The sequence below is a fragment of the Cololabis saira genome, chromosome 20 (assembly GCF_033807715.1).
Source record: "Cololabis saira isolate AMF1-May2022 chromosome 20, fColSai1.1, whole genome shotgun sequence".
NCBI lineage: Eukaryota > Metazoa > Chordata > Actinopteri > Beloniformes > Belonidae > Cololabis > Cololabis saira.
Window position 1 is genome coordinate 21,068,510 of NC_084606.1, and position 12,899 is coordinate 21,081,408.

At 36.7% G+C, this 12,899-nt stretch overlaps 2 protein-coding genes across 2 annotated transcripts; both read left to right on the forward strand.

Annotated features, from left to right (window-relative positions):
- The first annotated feature begins 297 nt into the window (after positions 1-297).
- On the forward strand, positions 298-5,947 carry zgc:103586. Its single transcript, XM_061709962.1, has 5 exons — positions 298-478; positions 597-713; positions 2,392-2,503; positions 2,582-2,639; positions 5,080-5,947. The coding sequence occupies exons 1-5, from the start codon at positions 472-474 to the stop codon at positions 5,194-5,196; spliced, it is 411 nt and encodes a 136-aa protein (XP_061565946.1). The 5' UTR covers positions 298-471; the 3' UTR covers positions 5,197-5,947.
- A 572-nt stretch (positions 5,948-6,519) lies between these two features.
- On the forward strand, positions 6,520-11,669 carry fis1 (fission, mitochondrial 1). The gene is made up of 5 exons (XM_061709779.1): positions 6,520-6,586; positions 6,982-7,114; positions 8,118-8,194; positions 10,518-10,623; positions 10,712-11,669. Exons 1-5 carry the CDS (start codon positions 6,542-6,544, stop codon positions 10,813-10,815), a joined length of 465 nt encoding a protein of 154 aa, XP_061565763.1. The 5' UTR covers positions 6,520-6,541; the 3' UTR covers positions 10,816-11,669.
- Positions 11,670-12,899: the final 1,230 nt, after the last annotated feature.

A 12,899-nucleotide genomic window follows, 5' to 3' on the forward strand; every position in this document is an offset into this window, starting at 1 on the left:
CAGCTCAGCCTCCAATTCAACAAACTCACTGTTACCTGAGAAATAACCACAGTTGTGTCACCTTTTGTTTATATAACAAAGTCAAACATTCAGGGGTCAGTTTCTGACTGGGACTTTGAAAGATCTTACAGATTATTTATTTATTTATTAAGCAGTTACGTCATATTAATTAAAGTTGGTTTTAGTTTTTGAGTTTTTCTCAAAAATATTATTTTCTGAGTTTAAACTTTCGCAGGAATCCGATATGATTTGGCTGATGACGCTGTGTCCTGTCAGCCAATCAGGTGAGAGTAAACATCATGTGCACCATGTGCCATGAGACCATTTACTCATCGTGGTTGGTGTTCAAACCATCAACTATCCCAGGCAGCAGCACGAGTCAAACTGACACAGTCGAAACATTTCAAGGAGTTTTAGCTGCTTAAAGTTTCACAGTCCAGAAAAAACCCTGCGAGACAGATTTAATCGACGATGACAGGTAAATGAACCTCTGGACACACTGTCAGCGTCCTTATTTTGTACCCGTCTGACTTATAGTGCACAATTAAAACAAAGGTCGCGTTTTATAAACTTTTCATGGTTTGTGTTGTTTGCAGATAAAGTGAAAGAGCTGGTCTCAAAGTGCTTGCAGGCCCGTGATATGGCGTACTGTCCTTACAGCGCCTTCCCCGTCGGTGCCGCCATCCTGACAGCAGATGGCGCTATAATCACAGGTGGGTCAGTTATTCACATGCGACTTCCTCAACTTTTACTTTCAACAACCAAACACAAAGAATTCTAGTTACCTTCTAATCACAATTACCTGAAAACTGAGACTCATCATCAGTTGACCAATGCATATCATCAAGAGATTAAAAACCACAATAATAATGCATAATAAACCTTAAATCTTAAACAACCTTAAACAATATTAAGTTGTAAGACAGTAATAACATAATCACAAGTATAAATAATAAAAAAAATACATACAAAAAAATATACTCATTTTTTTATATAGTTGGGATGGTATGCTTCTGAAATGTTGTAGTTTTGCTTTTCTTTGTCCCAACACTTATGAGGTTATCAGGTGATGGTGTGTTTCGGGTGTTATTTTGGCCGATACTTTACGCAGGTATGTTTTAAGGCGTGTAACAGTGTGGGGTCATCGCTTTTGCATGTTTGAGAATACACCACACGTTCTCTCTTAGAGGCCCTTAGAAAGTGATGACTGGGAACCACGGGTTGTATTGCTACAACATTTCTGTGTACCTTTCTTCATTAACCCTATAATACAGGGCCTGTCATATTTGATACATGAATTTTTGACGCCTCTGAAGCACCCCCATAATCAAAAAGGGAAGAAACAAAAGCTATATATAAACCAAAACATTATAAAAAATATATATATAAACAACTAGTCAGGCATAACTAGGGTTATGCTAGGTATGTATAGGGTTATGCAAGGGTTAATGCTGCCAAGACAGAAAAGAAAGTTACTTTTGCTGTGGGGACTGATACAATACATAGCTACACGACCGTCCAGACTGTCTGGACGGTCTTTTAAACCTTGGTTTGGACCACATGGCATCTGTTTCCTACAACAACAACAAAGAAAAACAAGAATACTGATCTATCTGACAACAGTGCTCATTTCCATTGTGTTATGGTCTAATCTAGACACTGCTGACGGCCAGGGCATCAACACAATCTCTGGACAAGGTTGCCACCCTTCATGCACTGGATCTTCTCTATATTTTTTGAATCAGTCAAATATATTATACACTATAGAGGGAGAAATGTGCAAATCTTCCCTGACCTTTCTTTGAGTAATATTGTTTTTTTTTTTGTTTTTGTTTTTTTACCATATTTTTCCCTAAATTGTCACTGTCAGTGATTTTATTTCCTTAACAGATGCAGGCCTGAAAATGCAAAAGAGAGAGGGGGAAAAAAGTAAAGTTCATGAAATGAAACATATCTTTGGTTTTTACCGTCTCGAAAAATTAATAGTAAAAATAAATGCATTGTTTTCTTTCACAGTGTCATACTTTTCATACTGCATTTTTCACATTGTCACAGTTACATCTTAGTACTTATTTGTTCTTGTACTGTTGGCAGAGAGACTAACAAAAGAGATCTGCAAAATTGATCTCATCTTATGCAGAACTTAGTTTTACCGCAACTATAGCTCCAGCTTTATTTGTCAAACACTTGCCATGTGTGACGCCAGAACAGATGTTTCTTTTAGCAGACAGAAGATGGAGACAAAACAATAAAGATCAAAAGTACCACTCGGAAAGTAGAACATGTGAAAATACACACAGACAATAAATGACTTTTTTGAAGCCTCTTTAATGATCTGACTGCTTGTTCCACTGGGAAAGACTCCAGACTCTACACATTATGTGTTTTCAGGCTGCAACGTGGAGAATGCTTCTTATGGGCTGACGGTGTGTGCTGAGAGGACGGCCGTCCAGAGAGCTGTGATTGAGGGACACAGAAAGTTCACTGCCATCGCCGTGACATGGTAAGATCCTCAAACTTTATACAGATAACTAATAAAATAGGGCCACGTCCATGCAATCATCCTCTCTCCTCTTTGCAGTGACATCAAAGACCAATTTGTTGGACCTTGTGGAGCATGCCGACAGGTTCTCCTGGAGGTGAGATGTCTCTTTTATGACCAGAAGAGATAACCATTATGCTGTGATAAGCTGCAAGATGATTCCAGCTTATCATAGATCCATGTCTGGAAAAAGAGTACACCCTTGTTCAACGCTGAGGCTAAAAATCCATCTGCTCCTGACTTGAGGGTTGTACTGCAAAGCAAGATGAGCGGGTTAGTGAGGTCAGGCTTTGACATGGTCTCTTAACCTTGGCAGATCCTCATGGTAACTTACTCAGAACTTCTTACCTGCTTCAGAGCAGATAATGTCTGGAGTTTCTGGTGAAAGTGTCTGTAAACGCCTTCACAGATTCTATTCATGATCATATCCAAGATCAAATAATACTATAAAAACATCTTGATATGATCAGACAGAAGTACTGGATGTGGTCTCACAGATTTGGAGTAATGCACTCGCTATCTAAAAAGTCATCCAGTGCATTTATATGCAGACTTTTGGAGTTGTTGTTGCCAAATTTAATCATAACAAAAGCTTGATTCATTTTTTTCACAGTTGGTCTCGCATGGATTTGGACTTAAACCAAAAATCCAACCTTTTGACTAGAAATGCTCAGAGAATCTGTCAAATATCTCCACTTGCTGAACTGTACAATGTGCATCCTAAGAAGCTTTGCAGTTGGAGTTAATCAAAACATAACGGCGAAGTTACAGTTTATACTTTGCGTAGCTATGGAAACCCGAAGGCAGAATATGTTTTTTATATTTCATCTCAATTTACCAACAAGACCATTAACATCCCTGCTGTCTAGTAAATAAATAAATGAATGTAGATTGCAAAGTGAGAAGACATGCTCTTATCAGAGAATCTTCTCTTGTTCATTCGGTCGTTCATCATTCAGTCATTGCTTTGTTGAAGTACGTCTGTAGTATACAAGCCCAGGTCGTAATATTGGATAAATACAGCAAGATGAAGAACAGCACACGATATATTACACTGTATTATCATTTCAATTTTACATGTATTAAACCTGCTGTAATAGAGCAAGAGGTGGAGTGGTCACCAGTTCATCACAGGGCCACATAGAGATATGGCAAATATTTGCATGTTCACACTCATAAATTAAGTCAAATTAAAGAAACACTGTGTGAAAATTAAGGTCATTATTTCTGTTTGCATCAGAATTCAGAGGGAGAGCAGAAAGCAGTTTTAACACTGTAAAAGCAGAAGTTTTGGGAGCTTGCTGGTATGGAGAATCTCGGGTGTCTCAACGCAATGAATGAATGAATGAAATAAATAACAACACAAGGTTGCATTGACCTAATTTGAATGTACAACTTGATAAGAACCTGGTGATATTTCACTATGTCCTGATACATAAAGTCTCGGAAATGACCGGAGTTGTACTTTGATCATGAGTTCACTGAAAGACCGTCCTGTTCTTCAAGCTTTCCTCTTGCTACAGTTGGAATTATTAGTTTGATGTGCACAGTAAAAAGCTAACAATGTAGAAAAAAGATTCAGAAAAACTTGCAGTGAGACTTTTGTATTCAATAAACTGAATTTAATTGAAAAATACTTTTACTGTTCCCCAAAGGGAGTGTTGCAGTGTAAATTAACATAAACATGAGGTGGGAAACTGTTAGCCATGGTTCAAATTTCCAGAGTTCATCAGGAATGGATTGACAGAAAAGAAAAATCCTACAATAAGTCATGTTTCTGTACTGACCTACAGCGGGAGGAAGGAATTTAGAATCTTCCAAGGGGAAGGAAGATTTTGTACCCGATGTAAAAGAGTGACACATTCTCGTAACAAACACACCTTGTTGATATTACAGCAGGCCGTGGCTGCATGTACAATAGGAACCACTGTATTTTACAGTCTTGTTAATCAGTAATACTTATAATCTAGAGCAGTAAGGTGTTAAGACTTCCGTAGGAAGAAGTGCTGCTTTGGATCAATAAATAAAAATGTCATTCTTAAGCAAATTATCCCAGATTAAACAAGAAACAGTTTAGGAAGTTTGGCTTACATTTGCTTCAGCATGTCATGTCCTGCTTTTTAAACCAAGTATAAGACCACAAACCTATTCCTAATGCCATGTTGTGCATGTATCATAGTATAAAAAAACATTTATCCTGTAATGTAACCTAGCTTTGCCCTCTTCTATAAACGGCATGTTTCAGTTTCAGTGCAGTGATGAGTCATGCTGTAAGGCTTTGGTACAAAAACAGATGTAGAAGTTGGGAAAGAAAGTGTATGTTGGTTGTGTAAGGGAAGCATTATGTCCCCTGAGGAGATGAGTTTGTTGATGTTGAAATTCTTGATGATTATAACAAATGTTCCACCACCTTTGAACCACAAGTAAGAACAATCTGGACTGAGACTGTTTGTGCATGAGGACTTTTAGGATAGTACCAGAACCGGTGCCAGTATATCCTCATACACTCATGCGCATCTCTCCGTCTCTCTCAACAGTTCGGATCAGACTGGACTGTGTATTTGACCAAGCCGGATGGATCTTATAAGGAAACCAGCATCAGGGAGCTGTTGCCTTTAGCCTTTTCTCCTGATGTCCTTGCAAAGAAGCAGTGAGCATAACATCTTTCGATGACAGAGGTGTCATTGATGTTATTATAACCGGGCCAAAAAGACAATGCTGTGAATATATAACAGATTTTTATGTTGCTTTGTAAACGCTGTTAGGGAGTAAGTACTAACATGTAACCGAGTGTTATAATTCCATGTTAAATGCACTTGTAATACATCTACCTAGAAAAATATAAAAAAAACAATGAGGTTACTATGCCAAATGATGATGTTTACAAATGTTTTACATCTGAGTTTATTTTCTAGTGCCTGTAGACTTAAGGTTGAATACCCTGTTTAAAACATATATTACAAACACAATAAAGACTACTCACATTTCACATTAAATGTATTTCATTAAGTAAACAAAATTGTTTATTGCTTATTTTTCAACGTGTTCAGAAGTGACTGTCTAGAATTTGTTTCGCTCAAGAAATAACTAAATGACAGTAATATTTTGAAACTTGTAATGAAATCAATCAAACCTATTTTGTAAAACAAGTATTTCATTAAAATCATCACTATTGCTGTCATTATTTTTATCATTATTATCAGAGGTGTCAAGTAACAAAGTACAAATACTTCGTTACCTTCCTTAAGTAGAAATTTTGGTTATCTATACTTCACTGGAGTAATTATTTTTCAGACGACTTTTTACTTTTACTCCTTACATTTTCACGCAATTATCTGTACTTTTTACTCCTTACATTTTAAAAATAGCCTCGTTACTCTATTTCATTTCGGCCTTTAAAAAAAAACTATCCAGTTAAATTGCTCCATCCAGATAGAGTGAATTTGGTTGTGGTTGTTTCAGATGTTCTTGTCCAGTTTTGTTCTTACATCCGTTCCCTCAGATTCCTGCAACTAAACTTGGATGTACATTCCAATAAAGGTTAGGATAAATGATAACATGCCTCTGAAGTTTGACTTTTTGCACCATTACAATACTTATAGGCGACTAGTCATCATATCTTCTGCTCTCTGAAACACATGTTAATGCTCAATAGTACACATATATGGTTCTTTAATGTATTTGCATTATACTAAGATGCATTCATTTTCAATGGCTTTTGTCCTTAATGGCCTTTTCCCCCTTACATTACTTTTACTTTTATACTTCAAGTAGTTTTGAAACGAGTACTTTTATACTTTTACTTGAGTAAAAAACTTGAGTTGATACTTCAACTTCTACAGGAGTATTTTTAAACTCTAGTATCTATACTTCTACCTGAGTAATGAATGTGAATACTTTTGACATCTCTGAAGAGCATCGTGGGGAACCGTAGATGACGTAGGCAGTGTTGTGTCACGTGGTTAAAAGTGGGCGGCGCTAATTCCGTCCGCTGGAAACATGGAGGCTGTGCTGAGCGATGTGGTAGCTCCCGAAGACCTCTTAGTAAGTTGGCACGTTATTTCACTCCTATCTTACAAAACAAACTTATAATCACGAGGCTGGGTGTGGTGTATGGCTTCATAGCATCTGTTTACTTGATAAATGCTAACACTTAGTGGAAAAACGACATGTTGACGCCTACTTTTGTCATGTCACGTAGCCAGCTAATGCTAATGTTTATGATTAAAATCTGACCTTTTAATTTAGTCCACAGTAATGTCACCGTGGATTGGATCATTGCAGTATGGTTATTGGCAACAGCACGCTGGGATTAGGACATGGCTTTAGCGTGATAGTTATTGCTCATAAGTCCTGGGAGGTTACTGTAAATGAGGGAAATGTCAAACTAGTTCTGCTGCGGTGAGTTTAACATGTTTGTTTTGTTTCCTTCATGGTAGAAATTTGAGAAGAAATACAACAATGAGCTGGGGAAGGGGGCAGTCTCCAAAGAAACCAAGTTTGAATATGCCTGGTGTTTGATCAGGAGTAAATACACCAACGACATCAAGAAGGGAATTGCCTTCCTAGAGGGTAAGTTAATGTTTCATTACCTTTTAAATACATTTGTTAGGAAACAAAAGCAGCCCAGCGGAAACAGGATGTGTAAGTTTTGACATAGGAATGTCATGATTATGTTAACTTGGCTGTCTGTTTCTCCATTTAATGTATGTTATGTTATGGCACAGCTGGCTGTGGATGAGCAACATTGGCACTTTTAATCACCTCATCCAAGTTACTGGATCATTTACACAAATGTACTAGCAATGCTTAGCTGTAAAATCCATAACACTTGTGTTAACAGATACTCAAAACATGTCAGTTGGTTTTATATTAGCACTTGTGCATATTGAAAAAACAACAATAAAACTGATATGGAAGGAGTGAATATACACACATGTATGTATGTATGTATGTATGTATGTATGTATGTATGTATGTACGTATGTATGTATGTATGTATGTATGTGTGTGTGTGTGTGTGTGTATATATATATATATATATATATATATATATATATATATATATAAGCTTTATTAAGAACACAAGGTCCATAGCACAACAGACAAAGGGTACAAGAAATAAGGATAAAATCCACAGTAATCACATTTACATAAAGACTGAGACGCCAATGATTCCAGATTCCAGAAGAACCTGACTGAGCTCTGTGCAGGGTTGGTCAGTGTGGAAATTATATTATATTATTATTGATATTAATATTTATATATATATATATATATATATATATATATTAGTAGTTATACCAAATATATAAAGTTGTGATTAGTTTAAGTAACTGATTAGTTGATTATAATAATAAACTCACAAGCCTGCTGTGAGTAACAATGCATTTTTTGTACAAAAATGATTTAATCAAATGTCCTTGTATGTTTTTACATTTATTTTTATATATATATTATATTTATATATTTTATTATATTATATTTTATTTATATTTATATATTTTTATTTTTATATATATATATATATATATATATACATATACACATATTTTTATTTTTTTTTGTCTTGTAGAACTTGTTCAGAAAGCATCAAAGGACGACTCGCGGGACTTTCTGTTCTACCTTGGAGTTGCCAACTACCGACTCAAAGTGAGCAGTCTTTCTAAAGTTATTGTTGTGAATACTTGTTTGTCGTTCATAAGTCATAGAAATTATCAACTTATATCAGGTTTTCAGAAGTCAAAATAAACATACAGGCGATCCTAATGTGTCCCAGGACACTGTTATTCAATGCTTTCTTCTACATCTGGCATTGGAGTGAGTTGAACTATGCTATGTTACATATCGTCATTTTAAAACGGATGATATTACACAGTTGTAGTTTTAATGATTTCCATTTGATGATTTAAAAAAAAAAAGATTTGAATTTTTCCCCATCAAATCATTTAAGCTTACTTTCTTTGATAAATGAGCCAAGAATCTAATTTTAAATCTGTGGCATCTGTGAGCTCACAGGTGCTGTGTCCAAAATCACCCCCTCGACAATATAGGGTAAACTACATAGTGTGTTCACCTTTTTATAGCACCCGTTTCAAATGCTATCAGTACACTGAATAGGAATTTATCATGTGTAATCACTTCAGAGCCTTGAAATGTGTGAGTAGATGGGATACTGTCTACCCGGTAGATTTTTGTCTTATAGGGTTGTCTGAATGTGCAGTGAGCTCTGATTAGCATGCTATATATCCCACAATGCATCATAAAAAAAGAACGATGCAATAAAATATTTCTGTAAGATCAAAGTACATACAGTACTCTATATGGTTTTGGCAAATGATGGTGCTAACCATTAATATACAGTTGGGTGAAAAAGTGTTTGCCCCCCTCCTGATTTCTTATTTTTTTGCACGTTTGTCACACTTCAATGTTTCAGATCATCAAACAAATTTAAATATTTAAAACATAAATTAACTGTGGTTTATCACATCTTTGGAAAGCTGAGTTCAATTTCTCTAGCCACACCCAGGCCTGATTACTGCCACACCTTTTCTCAACCAAGAAATCACTTAAATAGGACCTGGCTGACAAAGTGAAGTAGACTAAAGATCCTCAAAAGCTGGACATCATGCTGCGACCCAAAGACATTCAGGAACAAATGAGAAACAAAGTCATTGAGATTTATCAGTCTGGAAAAGGTTACAAAGCCATTTCTAAAACTTTGGGACTCCAGCGAACCACAGTAGTAGTGAGAGCCATTATCCACAAATGGAGAAAACATGGAACAGTGGCTGAATTACAACAATTCTGCAAATATGAGTGGGCCAAAATTCCTCCACAGCGCTGTAAAAGACTCATTGCCAGTTATCGCAAACGCTTGATTGCAGTTGTTGCTGCTAAGGGTGGCCCAACCGGTTATTAGGTTTAGGGGGCAATCACTTTTTCACACAGGGCCATGTAGGTTTGGATTTTTCTTACCCCTTAATAATAAAAACCTTCATTTAAAAACTACATTTTGTGTTTACTTGTGTTATCTTTGTCTAATATTTAAATTTGTTTGATGATCCGAAACATTTAAGTGCAACAAACATGCAAAAAAAATAAGAAATCAGGAAGGGGGCTAACACTTTTTCACACAACTGTATATGCTGACAGTTTTATAACAAGAACAGCCAGGGCAAACAAAAATAACTACATAACCCACATACTACAGAATGACCATATAATGAGTGTGGGGCCGGGACTCAGAATCAGAATCAGAAAAGGGTTTATTGCCAAGTTTGTTAAACACACACAAGGAATTTGTTGTGCTGATTGGTACAATACAAATATATAAAAGCAAATATATAAAGAGATAAAATGTATAAACAGAAATGTACAATATGAGGTTTTTAAAGTGCCGGATATGAGTCTGTACAAATGCTCACATATAATGCCACAAGCACGATTTATCAGGATGTTCTTGGCATCATAAAAGTCTACATTACTATCCCCAGTGTAACAGGGGCAACGCAGGCAGTTTTACTGCTGATACTATTGACTCAGAACTGAATGGAAAACAGACCCTAACAATGGGACCACCTCTCCTCCAGTAATACAAATATCAAGTTGGGGTGTATTATTTGAAAGGTCGTTAAGGAAAACGACAAATATATTCCTTCATTTAGTAGTAAGACTGAGGATCAATGTTAATCTTAAAATCTATAAGTATGTGATCTGTGTCTGTCCGACGGCTCCTCACCTGCATTCTAGTGCAGCGGTGTGTCTGTCTCTGCTCTCCCCGACCGTCCTTGAAAGATAACTAATCAGGTTTTTATGGACTTCGGGTCAAGATGATCTTCACTTCTTTTACACTGAAACTACTGTAAACTTACGTACTTCATCTCATTTTCTTGGACGTAAATAAGATCAAGAGTTAACAACCACACGTTTTTAATCATGACATTTGATTTTTATTTTTTTTTTTTTTTTCAAGGAATATGAGAAAGCCCTGAAGTATATCCGGACTCTTCTCAAAAACGAGCCGGGAAACAAGCAGGCTCTAGAGCTTGAGAAACTCATTGACAAGGCATTAAAAAAAGGTAATAAATATCTCCTGATGAAACAGTTTTAATTTGATATTTTATTTACAAATCTAAGTCTTGACTCTTGCCCATTGTTTTTGTCTAGATGGCTTGGTTGGCATGGCGATTGTCGGGGGAATTGGTCTTGGCGTTGCCGGGTTAGCAGGCCTCATCGGCTTGGCGGTGTCGAAGGGAGCTGCCAAATCCTAATCTGGATGTCCGACATCTTGGCTTCTTTATTATTTTGTGGACTTATCTGCTTAAACTAAAAATTAAAGTGGAATGGATGTGTGTATATATGGTTGAGGTTTGATATATGCTGCAACGCGTTGAAAGATTTCAATAATTGCAGTGATCTAATTGTTTTAATACGTTAAAGTTGGAAAATCTATTTACTTTTTTTTTTATTTGTTCAGACACTCTAGCATGGCACTCTCTTATTCTTGTATAACGAGCTTAAATTTCATTCACATTTTGTAGAAGAAAAATAACGAGCAAATCTTTCTAACATGGTTCTGTAACTTAAATGATTCTGAGTTGTTTAAGGAAGTATTGGTGCAGTGCAACATGTATTTTGTACTATGAAGAAGAACCGGGTCAAGTGTTGGATCAGTGAGGAAGATGCTGCCGCCATGGAACAACAAGCACGTGTTCGCATTTAATTAGGACAAACGGCTTTTTGTTCTGAACAAGACTCCGAGAGATGTGATGCACTTCTCTGGAAAATAATATTTTTCTTTTGTAAAATGCATTCCTGATTATTGACATCTGCTCTATTTAATTGTTTTCCATCTTGTTGAATAAAATGACTAAGTGAACATCAGTGTTCCTAAAAAAACTGTTGCTAAGCTGTTAATCATACATATAGTTGACTTAAATAGCACACAAATTGTATATTTTATTCATGTCCAACAGAAAGTTATGTTGCATTATGAAATGCAAGAATGTAAGTAAAACTTAAAAAAAGGATGAATACAATTTGTTCATAGAAAGTTGGAATATTTAACTTTTGAGTGTTGCGTTTGTAGCCAAGCAACAATCAAGCAGATGACATCACATGTAGTGCTGGTCACGGCCGCCGATAGGGGGGGACAAACGGGTCAAACGGGCCCGGGGGGGGGAGGGGGGCAGAACTGAAGAGATTTTTTTTTTTTTTAATTCTCATTAAATTATGGAATCATTTTTCAAAATGTTTCAAAATATGCCTATTTGTGGAAAAAATATGTAGTATTTGAGTTACATAAAAGCTTGTTATTTGTTTTTTTCCTAATTGTCCTTGTGGTCAAGAACCCCCAACACAAAAATGGTTTGGCCGCTGATCAGAATGTGATATAATTTAATTCAACCATTAGAATGGTCAAAATGTCTGGTCAGCACAAGTCCGGTGCTCAGAAAAGAAGAGAGAAGAGAAGAAGAAAATAGAGGCCTCAGAGATTCTCTACACAAATATTTTAAAAAAGGTGGTGACGGTGAAGCTGGAATTAATAAAGTCAGCGTAGAGCAAGGTAAGAAACAGGGCAGCCAACGTTTACCAACCTTGTAACTTAACCTAACTGGCTAGCTCTAATTTTAACGTCCATTACCTTGTATACAAACCTGAAGAGCAGAGGGAGAGGAGAGGAAGAGGGAGAAGGAGAGATCCGTGCGCAGGGGGGCCCATCTTAGATTATTTTGTCCCGGGCCCCGGCAGGACTGTCGGCTGCCCTGGCGCCGGTGTTAATGGCCATGCACTCTCTCAGTAGACAACATGGGGGAGAGGTCACAGCTAACCGTTCAATATCTGACTGAATAAATGCTCCTTCACAGTAGCATGTTGTTAACAACTAGCTGTTGTTCAGTACCGAAGTCTTTGGTCTTGCTGGGTTTTTTTTGTTTTGTTTTTGTAGTGTCTGTCTCTCTTTATGAAAATATGTTCCTGCAGCCAGATCTTGGTGAAATACACACAACTTAATTGCCAACAGGGGAGCCTTGTATCGATCAGTGCTCTGTGCTCAGGGTCCCTCATCCTCCACGACGAATCAGAGAAGAAACAGAAACATGTTTCAGTTACTCCTACTGCTCATCTTCCTCCACGACTCCTACTCTGAAGCTGCCCTGCTGATAGCAGGGGAAAAAAATAAAGAAATATCAAGTTTTGGAGGTTTAAATAATTAAATGCATTAACCACATGAATATTCTTTCAAGTCTAATCATAGTAAACGTTTATATGGAAACCCCACAGGCCAGTTGCACTTTAACTAGCTTAGCTGAAGTTGAGAGTGCTGATGCGATACCTTTATAAGATATAAGAAACT

What these genes read in the sequence shown, in the direction of transcription:
- zgc:103586 (XM_061709962.1), top strand. An exon ending in ACTGCCATCGCCGTGACATG is followed by an intron (nt 2,504 to 2,581) that starts GTAAGATCCTCA and finishes TCCTCTTTGCAG; the next exon opens with TGACATCAAAGACCAATTTG. An exon ending in GCCGACAGGTTCTCCTGGAG is followed by an intron (nt 2,640 to 5,079) that starts GTGAGATGTCTC and finishes CTCTCTCAACAG; the next exon opens with TTCGGATCAGACTGGACTGT.
- fis1 (XM_061709779.1), top strand. Translation starts at nt 6,542, where the DNA reads ATGGAGGCTGTGCTGAGCGATGTGGTAGCTCCCGAAGACCTCTTA. An exon ending in TTGCCAACTACCGACTCAAA is followed by an intron (nt 8,195 to 10,517) that starts GTGAGCAGTCTT and finishes TTTTTTTTCAAG; the next exon opens with GAATATGAGAAAGCCCTGAA. An exon ending in TGACAAGGCATTAAAAAAAG is followed by an intron (nt 10,624 to 10,711) that starts GTAATAAATATC and finishes GTTTTTGTCTAG; the next exon opens with ATGGCTTGGTTGGCATGGCG.